The following is a 21,001-nucleotide window of genomic DNA, read 5'->3' as shown; positions in this document are numbered from 1 at the left end:
GGCCACCCAGAATAACACTCTTCTGTGATTTGCAGGAGTATTTCAGCTTTGAGCCTAATTACTCTGTCTACAGTGCTCAATCTACCAAATCCACTCAATGCTATGCAGATTTTATGGATTAACATCATCATGGATGGGCCTCCAGCCCAGAGGTATGGAAGACTCAAATGAGCAAAATATTCTTGATGCAACCATTGATTTTAAGATGTCTGAATTTGGCTTTGAAACACAAGCTGTTATGATTTCTTATCAAAGAACCAATCATTTGGTAGTTAGATAAGACAAGTTGCTCTTCTCTTCCCTTTCCCTCCAAAATCATTTACTCCAAGTCCTGAGATTTTTAGATGTTCCTGTTTTGGGGTGGTGTCGCTTAAGTATTCCACTTTTTGACTGGGAATGGTCCATTATCCTGGTTGCAGTACCTGCTAGTAGCCCTGCAGGTCTGACTGGCAATAAGGCACCGGGTACGAATGGGTATGCGTGCCCCAAAATCACAAGACATTAGGACCTCATTCAGCTGCTAATTAGAACTATTTCATTTTGGAAGGAGTGTTGGCCATAATCTTACAACTAGCTCTCCCTCTGGGCTGCAATACTAATATAATGCACTGTGGTAGGCTAATATGCCATTTTAGCAGTTCGTTATGCAAAAGATCTTTATCATGGGTCTCCCAGGCAAATTTGGGCCTTATGTAGCCCTGCCACACAATACTGGCACCCTCATGCTTTGTTTCAAAGGATTTCATCCTCCAGATCCATTCTCCCTCATCAGCAGTATTGTTCGGGGATGATCCGCATTAATTAAGCATGGTCCTCTGCTTCTATTTGAGGCAGTTTGGGAGTTGAACCTGTTGACAAGGATACTATCAAACAGCCCCCTCGATGTATTACGGACACAATACTCAGCAAATCATTGATCCTGAAAATCTTCATGTCAGCTATAATTATCATCAGTGGAACCCTCTTTGTCTTCTGGAAAGAGGTGAGGAAAATCGGAAATCGTATCTTATTTTCATCAAGGTGGAGAACAAAGTGAAGGGCAATCTCTGAAGTACATGTGGTACTTTCTGAAGTATGTTCAGTGAGGAAGGATTAGGAAGGACAGTGTTAGGAAACCAAGGTCAGCTACTAGCTCTGCTTCTGCCTTCCTGTGTTGCCTCATCCCTTCTCTGTCTTGGAGCTTCCCATCTAGGATGGGAAAACTATTACTTGATATCATTACAAGGCTTTAAGGTACTTTTCACCTCTAGATTTCCATATAAGTGGAAAGTACCAAGTACATAAGCACAATGATTTACTGTTAGTGAAGACTGTTAGTACTGTAACAGTTAAATAATATTCTGATTAAATTACTTAAGTTATTTTTCTTTGATAAACCACACATCAACATTATACTTCTGAAGATAAGCAAGTAACACCTTGCAGATTAATTATAGTGTTCATCAGTGATCACACTGGGAACACTGAAATTTGAACATGAATCCTGAGACAGTATTACTGCTATTGCAGCTATGTAATTGATAGCTATAGGAAAGGCCAGGTTTCTGGTGAAAAATTCTCTTATTAAACCAGCTAATATGTGACTATTTATGATGTATATGAAGTATTCCTCTGTAACAACATTGTCTTTTGCACACACTCCTTTGTATAAGACATCAGTATGTTTTAAGACTCTCTGGTCAACTTCCACATTAAGAATTTAAAACACTATTGATAAGATCATCAACTCAATTAGCAGCGAGAAATGAATGCTACCCGTAATAGCTAGAACTAGACTTATTCCTTTGCTTTACTAGACTTCAAGTTGACTGTGATCCTTAAAGGGAATATTTAATTCATGTATTGTATTGACATATTTTTTGTAAACCACTCCTTAAATAGCGCCTGAATTTTCACATATGCTTTCAGAATCCAAAAAGTGGCATAACTCCCCGAACCACAACAATGACTTTTACATGTTTTGTGTTTTTTGACCTCTTCAATGCCCTGACATGCCGCTCTCAGGTAAGATGAATGACTGCTCTGTCAGCAATAATTTTTTGTCTCAATACACTAACATGAATATTAGTCATGTAAATATTTTGCCTAGGAAGAGGATTTTTAATGTCTTTTAAAGCAGCACAATTTGTATCATCCTTTTGAAATAAAACTAACCATCATAGTTCAACTGTAACTACACTTTCAACTGTATCTAGCTCTGCCTGAGCTAGCATTCATGTAACTCCAATTTTCAAAAAAAGCAATAGATTTTATCTTCACAGAAACAGCCTGAAATACAAGTACTATGAGGAGACTGGGAAATATTACATTTCCTTTTTTTTCTCCCCTCCCTAGACAAAGCTGATATCTGAGATAGGCTTTTTTCGAAACCGCATGTTCTTGTATTCTGTGCTTGGGTCATTTTTGGGACAGCTGGCTGTTATATACGTTCCTCCATTACAAAAGATCTTCCAGACGGAGAATTTAGGAGTGTTAGGTAAGTTGCAAAATAAGTAATGCTTTTTTCTTTAAAGCTACTTTAAAAAGCAGATGAGATTTGCCCAGTTGTTACATGATAGCTCCCAAGAGAACGCTGGTGGGAGAAATCAATCAACAGCTCATATACCTATATACATATACATAGTTATACACAAATGTTAATATTTAATGATATTATCCCAGTCTAGGTCTTAAAATTTGAATTACTGCACATAAATGAATGTAAATGCAGACATGCCAAGATTTACCATAAGCTCTGTATTGTGATCTTTGTCTTGCGTAAAGAAAGCTATCTAAGATCATTACACAGTCACTCCATTTTGAAATAGCAGGGTAAATGTTTTCCTCATTGAAATACAATGCATATTTTACCATCTCAGTCAGTCTAGGCAAATTCTACCATACTATATTGGTATCGTACCTACATTAGGCGCATTGTTAGAAGCAGGGTTCAGTGATCCCAAATGATTAATGCAGAAGTCACCACCCATCAGGTGGACCATACCAACCAGCTGTATGTGCGTTCCTTGTCGATTGCAGTCACTTCTCGAATTCACCAGCTAGCAAAAGTCTAGCCTGGTCATGCAGCTATGTCATTACATCAGTACAAACACCTGCTGTAGGAAGGTCCTTACCTGGGAATTCCTGCCTAGCACAAAACGCAGCTGCCCCCTGTGTTCCACTCTGCTCTATTTCATCTTGCCAGACCTGCTGTTTCTCACTGGACTGGCTTCATCGGTTTTCATTGTGTCTGAGCTCGTCAAACTCTGTGAAAAGCGCTGCTGTCGACCGGAGCACACAAAGGGACACCACAACTGAGCGCAACAGATGCAGGCTTCCTCTAGGGATATACTTGGAATGGAGCTGTGATGCTGGCTAATTCAAACACACCATTTCCTGATGATGCACGTCCTTTCTGAAGATGTTCAGGTGAATCTGTGCCGACAGTCTTTCCTACTCCAGAGTCTGTTTCTGTTACATGCTCTACCTAAGCTATCTGAGCTGTCTGCAGGGACCTCCAGAGCTGCTCCTGTTTAAACCAAGATCATGTATATTTTTATAACACACTGATCTATATGTCAAGAATGGCATGATAGCACCAGATAAAACAATGCAGTTTCGTACCTGTACAGAAAAATCTATTATGCATAAACTGAAATTTTATTTATTTTATTGCAATGATTTTTATTAATAAAATCTATGTTTTAAAATGTTACAGAGAATTATCTGAGTGAGACTCTTGATTTAGATCCTTTCTTTCCTTTTAAGTAAGAAGAATGTACAAGACCTGCCTTTACTAGCAGTTCTTTTCCTATGGGCAATTTATAGTGTTTCTAGATTCCTTGCTAATTGGCCTTGATTCGCCAAGACTCTTAAGAAGACTCTTAAGGAAATGAAGAGTAGAGAGCAAAAACGCTAGCCCTCAGCTGTCGGCTATACCTGAGCCCTGTGTCACGAGCTGCTGCACCCAGGTGAGTAACAGGAGCAGAGCGGATGGTTGATGTGATGGGATGCAAGAGGGAGAAACGGGCACAGCAGTGGAGGGATTTAATGGAGAGGAGACTCTTTCACAAGTGCATTAGAATGAAGATGACTCATGTACATACAGCAGAGGGATCTTGAGCTTTACAGTTGGAATAGCAGCTGCATGGAAATGATTAAGAGAGGTGTTAGACCATAGCTAAATCCATTACTGACAAACACTTTCTTGACATCTTTGTGTGCATGAACATGCAGCACAGATTGGCTTGAAAGACTGCTTAATCATTAGGTCCATCAAGCCTATCTTCTACATCTAAAGAGCAAATCTGAATAATCCCACTTGCTGGCTAGATCAGTAGTTTCCTAGTAAATACTGCTTCCTGGATACATTTACTAAAAGCACCATATTGTTATTTTTCTTCTTCTTGCCCCAACTTAACACCATCACCTTAATTTGAAGATAGGAGTCTCAGACACAAACTTATCACAGTTACAGAGGTCAAAATACTACACTGATTTTCAAGATGATATTTAAACAGGATTACATTTTGGACTGATATCCTGAAAAGAACCCACTAGACTGACACTTATTTTGAGACAGAGAGAAAATCAGCCACTGAAATATTTTTTGGTGAAGAGCTTTTTGCAATTCATCCTTCCCAGAAACAGTCTGCAAATGTTTCTACAAGGATTTCTTTAATAATGAGCAAAGGGTTTCAAGTCCTCAAAGAAAAGTCTCTTCATTATGGGAGAAAGAAGTCTAGTTAGTTTGCTTAATGTGCAACTGCAGAAATTCAGCAATGTCCCATTTCTATATGCCACCCCACTTCAGCAGTATTTAAGAAGGTTATTAGGTGTGTAAGCGAAGAATATTTTTGAAATTTATGGTGGAAGCTAGAGGAAACAACGTTTAAAAAAGAAAAAGCCAACACCACCCCACTTATGGAAAGCATCATGCACTTAATTGTCTTCTATAGCAGTTTCTATTGTATAACATTTAAAATTCTTTTAAAAATATACACAGGAGAAAACAATTACATAAGAAGATCAGTTTTAATTGAGGATAGTTTTAATGCTTACATTTTCCTACGTTACAGACTTTGGAGACTGTTTTATTCAAATAGACACAACATACAAGGAGATTAGCTCAGGCCTTTCCCAGCATGCTCTATACTGGAACATGTAACTTATATGCCCCAACCATTAGCCCAGATAATATATAAAATGCACCTTTCATTTCTAGGATCTGTGGCTGTAGTGTTTTCTTCATGATCTCCTTTCAAAGGTAAATTCATTTTGTAAAAAAAGTAAGTGGGCTCTAAATTAAGGCACAAATGCAGATTATTTAAAATGTTCAAATCCAACGCCCTATGAAAAAGCACCAGAGGGAAAAAAAGAGTGCATACAAGAAAGTGCTGTAGGATAGCATTCGGAATGAAAGCCCCAGGATCAGGAATCACAATAAATAATTGTATACACTGTTTCAGTACATTTTTTGCACTAAGCTTCATGGAAATTCAGACCTCTTCTATGACAAACTGACTCTAGTACAAAAAAGTCCTTTTCCTTAGGAGAAAGACTGATGGTCATACCTACTAACAACATGAATAAACACTGCATTTTTTTCTTTTCCTCCAAGTCCAAACACAATTTGCTAAGTTAGAAATGACAATCCCTGGCAGAAATTAGGGGTTTTTTGACAAGTTAATCACACAGAGAATTAGAAATGTGAGACCAATAATTAGTGATAGATGTGAATGGGTTCAAGTAGAAAAAGTCCTGAGTGTAAGAGACTTTACACAACTTGACCTTGATTGGTGAACAGACAACAACAGAACAGGGACAAAAACCCCAACCCACTAGTTAATTTTCAGACTTCAGCCATTTCTTTCATAATACAGTGATCAATAACACAGTGATCATTAATTCTGTGGCAATAAAGTGTGCAGCAATGTTCTTTAAACAAGTTAAAGACACAACCTCAGATTTTTTTCAAGCTATCTGCAGATATTATTCCCAACTAACTACAGGTGTTTCCTACCTATTCCTTTTTACAGCCTAATCTTTTACTCCAATCTCAAGTGAGGCTACTAAAGAAAGTTATCTTGCCTAGGAATTTCTGCTGGAGTATGTTTGCTCAAGGATCACAGGGTTGGCCTGTTCTTGAGACAAATATGACTGAATGACTCCGACAGCTCTGTTCTACTAAGTTTAAAAGGCAATAGGCTGATTTCTGCAGAAAAATATTAAGTGAAATTCATGCAAGTGTAGTGTGTTATTATAAAAGTGGATGCTGTATATGTAGCATTCTGTACTTCTCACAGCCCATATGGTATCACCTTATTGAAATCAGACTTCGAAAGTCTGAAATTTACAGCTTTAACTAGAGCAATGCAAATCAGTAGCATCCTTTATATGGAATCACTTGGACTGTTCTACATGTACAAAAGTAAGACGTACTAACAATTTGCAAGCTTCACTGACAAATTCCATCGCATGCAAATAAATACTTTCAGCTGAGGTATGAGAAGCTTAATCGATGTCTTGACCGGTCTTTATATAAATACATATCAAACTCTAGGTCAACAAGCAGTTTTGTCAATAACTTGTTCCTTGGTTTTAACTGTGTATGCAGACAGGATCTATCAGGAATGCTAGCAAATTCATATTCAGCTGGAACTTACAGATGTCTAATGATTAATTACCTAGTTAATTTTTCTATCCTCCCAAACAAAACCCCTTCAGGCAGGGTATTTTCTTGGATCTAAATATTATGTAAATCCTAGACTTAAGCTTAGTCCCAGATACCTAAGTAAATGTGGAAAAAATATGAGGAAAAATATCCTGTCCAAGGAACATTAACATTCGGGAGTAAAAAGAGTTTTTCAAGATACTGTGATTCCTTTAGTTACCATCATCATCATCTTCAACAGGTTCTCGTAAACCATCACTCTGCCGACTTTTTCCAGTCATTTCTAATAATGCCTGAGCCTCAGGATCTACATCCAGGATACTCTTCTTACCTTTTATCTTAAAAATGAAAAAAAATAAGATCTACTTAGTTTACCTGTAATTACAAATGAATCAATAGCAGGTCACAAGCAACAGTCATACTCAAAAAAGTCCACAAGTAACGTCATTTGTAAGCTCATCACTATGAAGCATACGTACTTCCCAATTACAGCATTTAAGATTCATGGGGATACATCAAGTGATGTTATTGCTTCAGTAACATAAAATGGTCATAAAATCTTCCTAAGGGGACAGTGGACTATTTCATATTTATTCAGGTTAAAAAACAGCCAGAACACACTGGTTAATCTGACCTCAATTTCAAGTACAGATGTGAATTTTTTCTGAAGAAGAGATTCAAGTATAGTTCAGTATTTTTTGTAAACAATTAGCTCTGTTTCTATTTACAGCTATGTGTCCACTGAATAGACAGAACACATTAATTTAGTATGAAAAGGAAAAAAAAAACACCTGTGCAGAGCAGACAGTTTAATAAGAGAATAAATTACAGGGACAGAGGAGACTGGAAAAAGGCCTCCTACTCATTCCCAGAAACAAAACAGACACAGAAAGAGTAGTATAAATCTATTCACACACAATTTAAGCAACAAAGCTCTCCCTATGTATCCTTACAGAAACAAGACTTCCCAGAAATTTTGTACATTCCTGTTCTATACAGAGTATTAGCTGTTTAACTGCAGCTCCTGTGTTTTTATTAGTCCCCTGTCATATAAAAAAAGTGCTAGGATTGGAGCTGCAAGGATTACAAACAGATAATCTACTGTAAAAAGATAGTAAATTATAAACGTTACTGATAAAAAAAATCTTTTGGGTCACTCAGCTCTCTTCCTGAACTACAGATTACGCTTTACTTGTGAGTTTCTAGTATGTGGTTTCGGTTTTGCACATAATGGGTTTTACTGAACTCCTCCAAGGAGGTTCCTCTCAGAGACCATTCCTCAATGTCAGAAAGGCCTTTGGAATTTCAGAATAAAATATTGCTCTTCTGACTCTGTTCTCTCATGGTTCCTGATGTTCTTTCATACTGGCAACCTCAATAATGCCACTACTGTTTTGCCATTTACTTGCTACAAAATATATGGCACCACAGGGCCATTAAAAATATATATATATATGTATGTATGTATGAATGAAATATATAGAGATATTTATAGATATATACATATATAGAGATATATTCATTACAATAGACAAGGCAGTGTTTAATGAGAAAATTGCAGTTGGGAGTTTTTTATTCACATCTCCCATTCCAATTAGGACCCAATTTCACAGGTTTCAATTTCTGTCACCTACCACTGCACTTTCTGGGAGGTCTCCCACTGCCCAAACTTCCATAGCATCCAGTGTAAAATTCTCTTCCGCTGACAGCTGGGGACTGTTGTAGGTGGTGCATCGAGGTTTTGCTTTACTGTGTCCTTTCCCATAGTCGCTGTCTATCCAGAGTCCGAAGTAATCGTGTTGTCCGCCCATACCCTGTGAATCAGAACAGCACATGAAATACTTGCTACACTTATAAAACACAGTGGGCAAGTTATGAAACCTAGAGTACAAATTGCTAGTTCCAGTATTTACTCCACACACCTACGAGCAGGTGAAGAAGGATTCTGAGTGAACATGGGCTTCTGTACTCAAATCAAGTATTCCTGAAGACAAACAAGGATTTACCTGTGTGCTACTGCCCTCCTTCTATGCTTTACAGAATATCAGTATTTGCAAGCACTTCAGCTGTATCTTGTTCCAGAAATTTAGCTTGCTGGCTTTCGTTTATTGACTAACAGTCCCATTTTAAATGGGGTGGAGGGACTGGGTTTAGCTGCCTCTCTTTTGTTTAGAAAAAATATCCACGTTAAAGGATAAAGTAGTTTGATGTACTCTACTTTTAGAGCAAATTTATTCTAGATTGCTGCAAGTCCCAGAGTTATGAGCACATAATCCTGGAAAAATGTTAAAAATAGGTGGTGTGCTGTGGTTGTGTAGAAAGTCCTCTGCATCTGGAGAGCTCATCTGTGGATTTCAGTAAGGGGAACTTCTGCCACTGAGATTGCACAATAGCAGCAGCCTACGTACAACTCGCGTACACTATGTTGGGCTTTCTCTGTCTTCCATATTTTAAAAAGCACTCAGTGTGGCAGCAAGAACAGCCCATGGATGAATCTTCAATTATACAGATCAGCTAGCTCACTCTGTTTAAATGATGCAGATATGTGCAGCCAGTTCTTCTGGACAACAGGAATGGAGGACTACTTGAAGGGCTTGCATGATAACCAAACTTGGAGAAAAATTTCTTCCCAGAATCTCCATAAACCAAACCTGCACAGAGCTCAACTACTTGGGTCAGCTACAAATATATTCTATCTTAACTGATTTAGTACTTCAGTATAAATATCAACTGTAAAGGAAAGTAAAAACTCTACCAGTACTGTAAGCAGTTCTCCATAGCTATTCATAGTTCACATTTTATGCTCATTAAAGACACTTAAAGGCAAAAAGCCCCCCCCAAAACAACCCCCCCCCCCCCCACAAACTAACCCTCCTAGTAAAAGAGTGGCACAAATAGCACAGAGAAAGGATGAAAACTTTCTCTGAGAATAACAAGTGAAATAAATGTGCTCAAAACAGCAGAAGCAAAAACATGGGACACGTTCAAATATCAGCCATGAATCCAATTTCCAAATTGTCATTTCTTAGTACTTACAAGTCCATTTGGCATTGTTTGTTGGCCATGGTTCAAATACATGTAGTGGTCATTGTATCCAGTGCATGTGTACACAGCAAGAGAGGGAAAAACAGAAAACAGAAAGCATCTGTTGTCACCTGCAAACAGAAAAAGAATCTGAGGTCAGCCAATTGGCCAAGCAGTAACTGGCCTACAAACAGGATAGGAAAAAAAAAATGTTGAAGAAATGCAGCTGAATAAATCAAAGGCAGCATCCGCAATCTCCGAAAGCCAATCCTGAGGTCTAATCAAGATCTAGACCTATTGTTTACTCTCAGTTAACTCTGTGCAGGGTCACAGAAATCAATGGGATTACATGGCTGTGATCAAGGGCAGAGTCAGAGGCATGACTAGTACATTACATTACTATGTAAGGGTACATCTATCACAGGCTTGCATTGTATCACTAAAACTGGCCTACTGCTAGACCCATGCAAAGCGATACCAGTCTAGACTCCCTTCATTCTGACTCTATAGATATAGAGATCAGTTTGGGCTCAATGATTTAGAGAACAATTTTCATTATGCCCAGTTTTGTATTCAGAGGGGCCTGTGACACGATCGTCCTGTACCCTGCATGTTATCCTATCAGTAAAAAAGAAAAAGAAAATGTTGTCCAGTCAACATAATGAAATATTATACTAACTGAGTGAAGCAATAATCATCAAATATTGATCAAGTGTAGGAACTGATGAGCTTTATTTATCAAAAGTGAGGTTTCTCAGCAGGATAGATTGATATTCAGAGTCCATAGATTTTTTTTTCCTGAAAACTGTCACAAGAGTTCTTTCCAAAGAGTTAAAAAAAAAAAAAAAAAAAGTCCTCTAAGTTTTCAAGGGAACAAAAAGTTCAGTTTGTCCAAAGGAACCTGCTACAGAATTTTAAAAGGGAAACAAAGGCAGAGTAAACGCACAAAAGGCAACAGGAGAGTCCAGGAGGCTTAGCCTGGTGTTTGGCTCAGTTGTTCCGAGATAGAAGATTGCCATCTGCTGGACATGTTATTTAAACATTAATTCATCTGCTATGCTGTATTTCCTTCATTTTCACCTGTGCAACTCTAGGGGTTGACGGATTTCACTTAAAAGAGAACTTGTTCCATGATCATTAAGTCCTGTAATTTTAAAGTTCTTATCAAATAACAGACAAACATTCATAAGTAATATGCCTGACTAGGTACAAGGAAAGAATAACTTGGCATGTATTTTCCATGCTTGCAAAATGACTGTTATTTTTGCCATAAGAAAATACTCCTAAAGTATAGGAAATGTGTTTCATGTTATATAAGCAAAATAACAGTATCCATTAAGGGGACAGGATTGTTGTAGCTGTACAGAAGAAACAGTGTTCATCAAAGCCATGAGATATTAGCAAAAAAAAGGAAAAGTGAGCCTTGCCTTGAAACTGTGGCTTCACCTCCCAGGAGTGAGATGCAAATCCACCGAAGATATAACCATCTAAGTCCTTTAAGATCACTATGCAGGGACCTTTGTTCACAATATGCCCACATAACTGTGAAAAACTTTCTCCATGAACTCTAGAAGAAAATAAAAGCTGCCACTTATGCTGTAGCTCTGCAGGCAGATGGGAGTTGATGTATATGATGGATGGGATGTCAAAGAGACTGATGAGTCCTCTTCCTTTGATGCCTTTGCAGCCTGGAACCAAGTTGATTATGTCTTTGGCTTGATCGAGGAGAGAATGCAAGACATGGAAGCCTTGTCTGATAACAACACTGAGGAAAGTTGAGATCTGCGGAACTCGGTACACCCAGTCCTCAATGACACTTTGGTCAAAAGTGGTCTCCATCAGCTGAGGACCCACAGGTTTCTTCCCATCTAAATAACAAGACACATGGCAACATTAATTAGCTGGCATAAGTGCTATCCATTGGTTGGGCTAACATGCCTAAGAAACATGAACTCCTAATTATATGAGATTTTCTTTGTAAGATAGTGAAATCTACTATCGCAACAAGGCAAAGGTAATCCTGGGCTCTGCAAATGCACATATAATCATAAATATATGCAGATCCATCAAAATACCAGTCACCTGCAAGTTAGGCATTTGTAAAACACACATGTTCCATGACAAAGAGCTTTGCAAGCCCATTTAAACTGGGACTTCAAACCAAAAGCATTTAGATAAGGAATTTGGGAAGGTAAAATAACCAAAATTCCTAAGTCACTCTCAAACTACCAGGTTTTAAATCCTGATCTCACTGTTTAAATTCAAGGCAAATATGACCCAAAGAGCATAATCCTTCTGAGATAAGTGATCCTGCAAGCTCTGTGCCATTCTGGGATATATTACACCACCACTGCTCACCTGCAAGCTTCAATTCTGATAGCAGCTGAGAAGCCAAAGCCTTCACTCCACTTGCAGAATCTCTAGTATTCTCCAAATTCCAACCTTTTAGTTCCTTCCTGTAATTCAGTACATGGACTAGAGACATGATCAGATCCTCTGTGAACTTAAAAGGTTAAAACATTACCATTATGGTATTTTTTCAAGAAAATTGCTAAGAGCTTCAAAAGACTACCACACACTTTCCGGGAATAGAGACAAGTGGTACTGATACTGTACTCCCAGTGGCAGAAACCTCTTCTCATGAAGAGTCAGAAAGAACACAAGCGCTATCTCAGTGTCATAGATTTTGAAAAACACCCTTTTCCAAGACACTTTGCAAATGTTACTTGACAAAGCATCTCTGTAAAACACAGTGGTGGGTTGGGGGCAAATTTTGCAGTGACAGGAGCCAGTATTGAATTAATATTTTGTGAGACCCCACTCCCCCACCTTGCAAGCTACACGTTTGATTCACACATCTAGCCTGTCCCTGCAGGACCACGTCACCACCAGTGACACCACAGCAGGAAGACGGGTGAGGTGAGCAGAGGCCTGCATTCAAGTTGGACAGCTGTTAAAGTGTTAAACAGCTCTGACAGTTGGATGAGCTAAGACACAGATAAGGGGTCAGACTGTTCCCCCTCAGTTCAGGCTGTGCTCCCATGTGGAGTCACACTGCCTCATAATTGCTCTGGAAAGTGTTTTTTCCTCAGTTCCAGGAATCATGTGCCAGCCACACCATAACATTTGCTAGCTTTCAACTCTGGCCATTTTCTGCACCTTTCAGAGTGCACTTGTGAACTCTCAGATGAAGCAGTCAGGGGGGACCCTAAAAATCCAGCTCCTGATTTTCAAGTAAGCAGGTTGGCATGGAAAATGCTTGAAAATGGTCATCTTATATAACCTGATTCGCTTACACTGTCCAAGATCAGCAAGTCACTGGCAGAGACGTGGAGGAAAAAAAGTCAGAAATCCCTATTCTGAATCTCACGGTCTAAGGATCACCTTCAAATTAACAGCCCGCAGTCTCTGCTCCCTTATAGCCCCCCTTCATTAGACCACATTTAACTGCTTGTTTACCTCTTGGATTTGTTTGCCCTTCACAGGCCCTTCTGTCTGGGAGATCATTCTCATTATTATGGTAATCTTCTCATCTGCATTCCCTTTTAAGAGGTTTGACATAAAAATTACAAACTGCTCCTTAGCAATCTGTTCACTTGGTCCAGATGACTTCCCAGTTAGGTCAATACTTTTCATTCCATTGTACAACCGAACAGTCATTTGCTCTGGTAATGGTTCCCGCATATAGGCCTACCAGTAGAAAAATAACAAAGAACATATTTTAAAAATGAAGAATAGTTAATATATTCCAGCTAACCTGTGCAGAGGTATACTGCTTATACACCAAATATCTACTAACAGAAACAAACTTTTGTTAAAGGATGGGTTTTCCAAGAGAAAAAACTCAAATATTCACAGTATCTCCTTTACAATGCAATTTAGTGATTTAAATTGGTACAGTTATTCTAAAAATGCCATGGACTTTAAGAAGAAAGCTGCAAAGCATTAACAGGATACTAGCAAAGGATTTCTATATGATGACTGTTGCAAAGGTTTACGACTCTGGCAGTCCAGGATTTAAAATTATGTTACACTAATAATAACTCTGATTTTGGTAGTGGAGTTCACAGCTATTTAAAAACAAATGGGAAGTAAAGCTTTTGCATGTCTCAGTTTTGGCCTCATGAAAATGCAGACAAGGTGTTTAACTAGAATGCAGATGTAGAAACAATTTTGAAAAGCTTCCCACTGCATAGCAACATCCAATTCAAGCATCAAACTAAATTTAAATCACCTGACTTACATAAGGCATCCCTGATGTTAAGACTGAAATCAAAGTTTATTCATCCAAGTTGCATGACTGGCCCTTTGAATTGCAGTCTGACTTGTATACATCATTATATATCACAACACTGTGGGGAAGATTTGACTCTTTATTCAAGAAACTTTCACAGCATTCAAGATAATTACAGGATATAAAAATAAATCATACAAAACACATCCATACACCAGAATATGATTACACAGTATCCTCACTGTGCAAAGGACTGTGCCTAACATGCTAAATACCTGACCTCACTCTTATATGCAGAGGTGTAGCCCAATGGGGACTGCGCTGAAATCAATGGAGCCCCACCTGCGTAAAAGCACTCTAGATCTATTCAATGGAGTTGCCATTACCAACCCACTGCTGGCTCAATACCACTCTTACTGAAGCCACCAGGGCTATTCCTATTTGATGTTGATGGTTACTGCTGTGCGCACAGGCTGTGATCCAACATGCCCACCTCTAGCCTGCTTCTATTGACGTCAACGGTAAAACTCCCATTGATTTCAGTAGGAGCAGAACTGGCAGCCACAGCCATAGATACTGGTGTGCTTTATACTGAGAGAGGGACTGTCACAGGGGGTACAGCTGTCTTCAGGAGGCTTTCTAAAAGTGCTACGTGAGCCTAAAGTAAGATAAACAGCAGGGAAAATCATTACACACACTACACTTCAGGGCTTTTTACTTGACACTGCAGTATTACCTGCCTACTCCCTACTTTTTCCCACCCTCCACTAACTCTGTTGCACTGTTCTGTTATGCTCAGAGCTATTCCAGTGAGTAGATTTGGTGGGGGGAGGGAAGGAGGGCTGCAAAAAGGGAAGTTTTAATAAACATTTAACAAACTCACCTCTCTGACATTTTAAAATCCTTGTCTCAAATGCCTTCAAAGGAGTAAGTACCTAGAGATTCCTGTTTTACCTGCTATCCAAGCTATGCAATGCCACCCGCACTCTGGTCCAGAAGCCAGGCAGTTTCCTTCTAGTTAAGTGCTGAGCCTAAGCAGAGCACAGTGGCTTGGGGATGGTGCCCTGTCAATGCTATCAGATTGCTGCTAGATTAAATCCATCACATATCCACCTAGCTCAGGCATGAGCACAGATGCATACTACGCAGGTGTGTCATTGCAATTGCTTAGTCCCTGTACTAAGGAATTAGGCACATACAGACAGTCTTTTAAAAGATTTTAATTTAAGTAGGCAAAGCAAAAAGGCAGGCAGCAAAAAGAAAAAAGTTCATCAAGTGTCACATCAAGCTAGGGGCAAAGCTTGAAAGAGAAATTCTTCCAGGTTCCAACTGAATAAAGGGCCACAGTTTTAGATGTATTAGGATTAAAAGGCTGGGCAGCAGCAACACTGTTTCCAAACTGGTGACAGCTCATGAAAAGCCAGGCTGGAGCAAGGCTAATGCTTCTCTGTATGCAAACGTATTACTCAATACAGGCATACCTCGTTTTATTGTGCTTCGCAGATATTGCCTGTTTTTTAAACAAATTGAAGGTTTGTGGCAACCCTGTGTCGAGCAAGTCTATCGGCGCTATTTTTCCAACAGCATGTGCTCACTTCGTGTCTCTGTGTCACATTTTGGTAATTCTTGCAATATTTTAAACTTTTCATTATTATTATATCTGTTATGGTGACCTGTGATCTTGGATGTTACTACTGTAATTGTTTTGGGGTGCCATGAACCATGCCCATATAAGATGGTGAACTTAATCGATAAATGTGGTGTGTGTTCTGACTGCTTCACCGACCAGCCATTCCTCCGTCTCACTCCCTCTCCTCGGGCCTCCCTATTCCCTGAGACACAACAACATTGAAATTAGGCCAGTTAATAACCCTACAATCGCTTCTAAGTGTTCTAGTGAAAGGAAGAGTCACATGTCTCACTTGAAATCAAAAGCTAGGAATGATTCAGCTTAGTGAGGAAGTCACGTTGAGAGCCAATATAGGCCGAAAGCTTGGCCTCTTGCGCCATCAGGGAGCAAAGTTGTGAATGCAAAGGAAAAGTTCTTGAAGGAAATTCAAAGTGCTACTCCAGGGAACACTCAAATGATAAGAAAGCGAAAGAGCCTTATTGCTGATAAAGTTGTAGCGGTCTGGATAGAAGATCAAACCAGCCACAACATTCCCTTAAGTCAAAGCCTCATCCAGAGGAAGGCCCTAACTCTCTTCAATTCTATGAAGGCTGAGAGAGGTGAGGAAGCTGCAGAAGAAAAGTTTGAAGCTAGCAGAGGGTGGTTCATGAGGTTTAAGGAAAGAAGCCGCCTCCATAATATAAAAGTGCAAGGTGAAGAAGCAAGTGCTGATGTAGAAGCTGCAGCAAGTTATCAGAAGATCTAGCTAAGAGAATTGATGAAGGTGGCTACGCTAAACAACAGATTTTCAGTGTAGACAAAAACAGCCTTCTATTGGAAGAAGATGCCATCTAGGACCTTCATAGCTAGAGAGAAGTCGATGCCTGGCTTCAAAGGACAGGCCGACTCTCTTGCTAGGGGCTAGTGCAGCTGGTGACTAAGTTGAAGCCAATGCTCATTTACCATTCCAAAAATCCTAGGGCCCTGAAGAATTATGCTAAATCTACTCTGCTTGTGCTCTATAAATGGAAAAACAAAGCCTGGATGACAGCACATCTGTTTACAATACGGTTTACTGAATATTTTAAGCCCACTGTTGACACCTACTGCTCAGAAAAAGGGATTCCTTTCAAAATATTACTGCTCATTGACAATGCACCTGGTCACCCAAGAGCCCTGATGGAGATGTACAACGAGATTAATGTTGTTTTCGTGCCTGCTAACACAACACCCATTCTGCAGCCCATGGATCAAGGAGTAATTTTGACTTTCAAGTCTTATTATTTAAGAAATACATTTTGTAAGGCTACAGCTGCCATAGACAGTGATTCCTCTGATGGATCTGGGCAAAGTAAACTGAAAACTTTCTGGAAAGGATTCACCATTCTAGATGCCATTAAGAACATTCCTGATTCATGGAAGGAGGTCATGGAGAGAAGTTGATTCCAACCCTCATGGATGACTTGGAGGGGTTCAAGACTTCAGTGGAAGAAGTAACGGCAGATGTGGTGGAGACAGCAAGAGAACTAGAATTAGAAGTGGAGCCTGAAGATGTGACTGAATTGCTGCAATCTCATGACAAAACTTTAACGGATGAGGAGTTGCTTCTTATGGATGAGCAAAGAAAGCGGTTTCTTGAGATGGAATCTACTCCTGGTGAAGATGCTGTGAACATTGTTGAAATGACAACAGAGGATTGAGAATATTACATGAACTTAGTTGATAAAGCAGAGGTAGGGTTTGAGAGGATTGACTCCAGTTTTGAAAGAAGTTCTATTGTGGGTAAAATGCTGTCAAACAGCATCGCATGCTACACAGAAATCCTTCATGAAAGGAAGAGTCAATCGATGCAGCAATTCATTGCTGTCTTATTTTAAGAAATTGCCACTGCCACCCCAACCTTCAGCAACCACCACCCTGATCAGTCAGCAACCATCAACATCGAGGCAAGACCCTCCATCAGCAAAAAGATTACGACTCGCTGAAGGTTCAGATGATGGTTACCATTTTTTAGCAATAAAGTAATTTTTAATTAATGTATGTTCATTGTTTTTTTAGACATAATGCTATTGCACACTTAACAGACTACAGTATAGCGTAAACATAACTTTTATATGCACTGGGAAACCAAAAAATTCATGTGACTCACTTTATTGCGATATTTGCTTTATTGCGGTGGTCTGGAACCAAACCCACAATATCTCCAAGGTATGCCTGTACCCTAAAACATCCTGCCTCTTTCACAGAGTTTTAATTTAACTGATTCTTTTAACTGTGCAGTGTATATAAAAGTGCACTTTTAATATTGCATTCATTTGGCCATATTGATTCTTGCCTAATTGAAGATTTCAAACATTACAACGAATCATTTTCCTCATCTTTCTTGATTAGAAAATGAATGCGAAGTTAATCAGAGAGCATAATATATGTTAATTAACTAAAACAGGGAGCTGCCGCTTAATCAAGTAAAATTAAATTATCTCCTTTTGATGCAAGTGAAAAGATTAGAGACAGACATGTGCAACTGAGAAAGATATAATCAAATAAAAACTGAATTCATGACAGCTTTGCAAGAAAATCTGTAAATAATCACACGCTACGGACTTTGCGGGGGAAGACTATTCTCCTATTTTCTAGTTTCTGTAAAAATATTTTCATACCTCCCAAGTTACTTCAGAATCGGGAAAGCTGTGGATGGATCCAATAGTGCAATTTAAGAGACACATTAATTCAAACTCAATAGTCATTATTCACCTTAAACTGTAAGAAAATATTAGATATCATTAACTGTTCAACTGAAACAAACAACCCTTAAAAGCAATTACTGGCACATCTCTAATTCCTTTTTGGAATTATGTTCTAGACACTACATTACAGATGTAATAGATTTTCTTGCCTGTAGTGCTGCCAGAGTCACAGTTTTTTTCGTAGCTTTTCCATTTTTTGCTCCTGCTGCGCCACTTGATCCTGATAAGGTATCAAACATTCCATCAATGTCAGTCTGCTCTTCTGGAAGAAATCTGGAAAGGTGATTCTGATAGGCATTGCTTTCTGCATTTCCCATCTTTTATAAAAGGTAATGAAAACCTGAAACAAAAGAAAAGGAAGACAAAAAATGTAAAGAGAGAAAAACCACAAAGGCAGCAAAAGACACACCAGACACATCAGACCTGTGCAAGTTTTGTGAGAGCAGCAAATCACTAGCTTTCTAATAAGCTATTAAAACTGGTGATAATTCTCCACGAATACAGAGGCTAAATGAATCTGAAGGAGAAACATGTGAACATTAACTAGAGTTTAAAAAAAAAAAAAAAAGATGATCTGTCAGCTCTCTGCTAAGACCACCCTGTCTACCAATTCAAACATCATTCAAGTCTCATCAAATGGAAAAACCAATATGATTTAATGATTAAATTAGCTTGTACAAAGTGACCATTACTCTGTCAGCTGGAATACATCAGTAACACGAAGGGAATAGCCTGATTATGGATTGTTTATGACAGATTATGCTACATCTTTCTGACGCACTAATGGACTGAAGCTAATACTAAAGTATGTGACACTAAAACACCCTCACTCGTAAGCCTCAAGACCACATGAGAATGTTTTTCTAGGAACGCAATTCAGAAATCATTCAAAAGGCTGCCAAGAAACACAAAGTAACCAAAACATTTGGGAAGAGGACTCAAGATCATCAAAAATGCACAGCTTCATATGATGCTGATAAATTGTGAGAGCTGGCACCCACAGAATTAGGGTTTTAAAAAAAAAAAAGTTTAATAGTACAACTATGATTTCTCTCACTATACCAGGATTCACCCGCATTAAGCAGACCAGTTTAATTTAGCATAAATTTGTACATTCCTCAGGCAGGGAATCTATTGCCCAGGATCCCAAACGGTTACTAGCTATGAGCACTTTTTATTAAAATGGAAGATAGGTTTTTGAAATAAGAACCAAGAAAAGTGGTATGCCAAAGTTGAAAAACCAGATTATACGCACTGTTCCTGTACATTAGCAATCCAAGCGCTTGTTCTGAAGGTTTTATCTATTCCTATTAAGATTTCATAGCAAAACCAAGGGAAACAGGAGGAGGAGAAAGTACATGCAGACACTTCAATAAATGGACCTGGAGGGTACAAGGTGTTTGCCCCATCTCCTTGTACAGCAACCTTGTTTAAAAAGGGGCTGGATTTCACAGAAATGTTGCCCTGCTTAGTGCTATAAGCAATATTTCACCTTTTTATTAAACTGAATAATACTTATTAACAGAATTTAATAAACAATTCCAAATTATTAATAATTTAGAAAAAATAAAGGAGACGAGGCATCGGAAATTAACAATATTAAGCCAGAAATTCATTTTAACTTTTTTTTTTTTTAAGCTGCGGGGAGATTTTTGTCGGGCAGAAATTTTGTCCTTTAAAGTCCCTTAAAATATTAGCTGCCTTTTTTAGCAGGAAAAGACAAGTTTAGAGGAGCGAGGTTCCAGTGTAGCCCTTGCTTCTCTCGTTTATTACCACCGTCTGCTCCTGTTTCCTGAAAGGAAAAAGGGAAAAGAAGAGAAGAAGAGCTGCACGGAGGGGGAGACCCGCTGGCGCTGTTTTCCAGCCAGGGCCCTATCGCGGCCCCACAAGGCCTCGGCTCGGGCCGCTCCAGCCTCCTGCCACCACCTAACGCCGAATTTAACGAGCGCAAGCGGCGCCGCGCCCCGGCGGCAGGGCCAGCACGGCGCCGACCCCCAGCAGCCGTTTGGGGCGTTTTCCCCCGTTTCACTGAGCGCCGACTCCTTCCCACCCCGCTCCGCGGAGCCGGTTGGGGCCTCCCGGGGGGCCCGGGCAGAGCCGGGTAGGGCGGCGCGAGGCCCCGCCATGGCCGCGGCAACCCCGCCCGCCTCCCTCCTTACCGGCAGGGCGCCGCCAGCCGCCGGCTCGCCGCGTACAACCACCCCCCCGGCTCGGCCCCCGCCTCTCAGCACCGCTGCGGCGGCAGCTCGGCCCGGCCCGGCCCCGCGGGCCGCCCGCCTGGGGCGGAGCCGGCCGCGGCGGGAAATGGCGCCGCCCCTCGGCCCTTGCGGGAAATGGCGCCGCCCCTCGCAGGGCCGCGGCGGGGGGGGGGGGGGCCCGGGGACCTCGCGGGCCCTAAAGCGCGGCTCCGAAGGAAGGCGAAAATTCAGAGTTTTGCAGGGGGCGTCGGAGAAAGTAGCACGTTGTCACTGAGGCAGACCGGCTGCCCAAGGAGAGCCTGCCAGCAAGCGTAGTACGGCTTGGTGCCGGCTGGTTTTCAAAGGCGCTGGGGCAGCTCCAGCCCAGGCCCCTGGGGCAAGGCCTCACCGGCGCTGCTCCGTGCTGGAAAACGGCTCTTTGCTTTTCCTTTTCCCCTTTTTTTTTGTTTTCTGAGGTGGAGGGAGCGTATGTATCTGTATACACACCCATATATTTATATACACAGGGACAGAAGGTTGACAGGGCAAATGAGGACC

The 21,001-nt window shown here is 40.2% G+C and overlaps 2 protein-coding genes across 3 annotated transcripts in view; one reads left to right on the top strand and one right to left on the bottom strand.

The window, feature by feature from the left end:
* The window catches only part of ATP2C2 (ATPase secretory pathway Ca2+ transporting 2), a 30,878-nt gene extending 25,943 nt beyond the window's left edge, over positions 1-4,935 (top strand). The window contains exons 23-27 of the mRNA XM_067302416.1: positions 36-152; positions 835-982; positions 1,909-2,004; positions 2,335-2,476; positions 3,185-4,935. Of these exons, the coding sequence (XP_067158517.1) occupies positions 36-152; positions 835-982; positions 1,909-2,004; positions 2,335-2,476; positions 3,185-3,297 (616 nt within the window). The 3' untranslated portion in view covers positions 3,298-4,935. The remainder of the gene's footprint in view (positions 1-35; positions 153-834; positions 983-1,908; positions 2,005-2,334; positions 2,477-3,184) is intronic.
* A 59-nt stretch (positions 4,936-4,994) lies between these two features.
* MEAK7 (MTOR associated protein, eak-7 homolog) lies at positions 4,995-20,526 on the bottom strand. Of its 2 annotated transcripts, none has more exons than XM_067302417.1 (8): positions 20,426-20,526; positions 18,416-18,606; positions 13,136-13,366; positions 12,035-12,179; positions 11,104-11,544; positions 9,689-9,807; positions 8,287-8,466; positions 4,995-6,990 (listed from the first exon to the last, which is right to left on the bottom strand). In XM_067302417.1, exons 2-8 carry the CDS (start codon positions 18,581-18,583, stop codon positions 6,865-6,867), a joined length of 1,410 nt encoding a protein of 469 aa, XP_067158518.1. In that variant the 5' UTR covers positions 18,584-18,606; positions 20,426-20,526; the 3' UTR covers positions 4,995-6,864. The 2 variants fall into 2 exon arrangements, with proteins under 2 accessions (XP_067158518.1, XP_067158519.1); XM_067302418.1 differs by lacking the exon at positions 20,426-20,526 and adding an exon at positions 20,043-20,052.
* Between the last annotated feature and the right edge of the window lie 475 nt (positions 20,527-21,001).

This window comes from Apteryx mantelli, chromosome 10 (genome assembly GCF_036417845.1).
Source record: "Apteryx mantelli isolate bAptMan1 chromosome 10, bAptMan1.hap1, whole genome shotgun sequence".
Lineage (NCBI taxonomy): Eukaryota > Metazoa > Chordata > Aves > Apterygiformes > Apterygidae > Apteryx > Apteryx mantelli.
The sequence above is the reverse complement of the archived record's forward strand: the minus strand, read 5'-3'. Positions and strand labels throughout refer to the sequence as shown.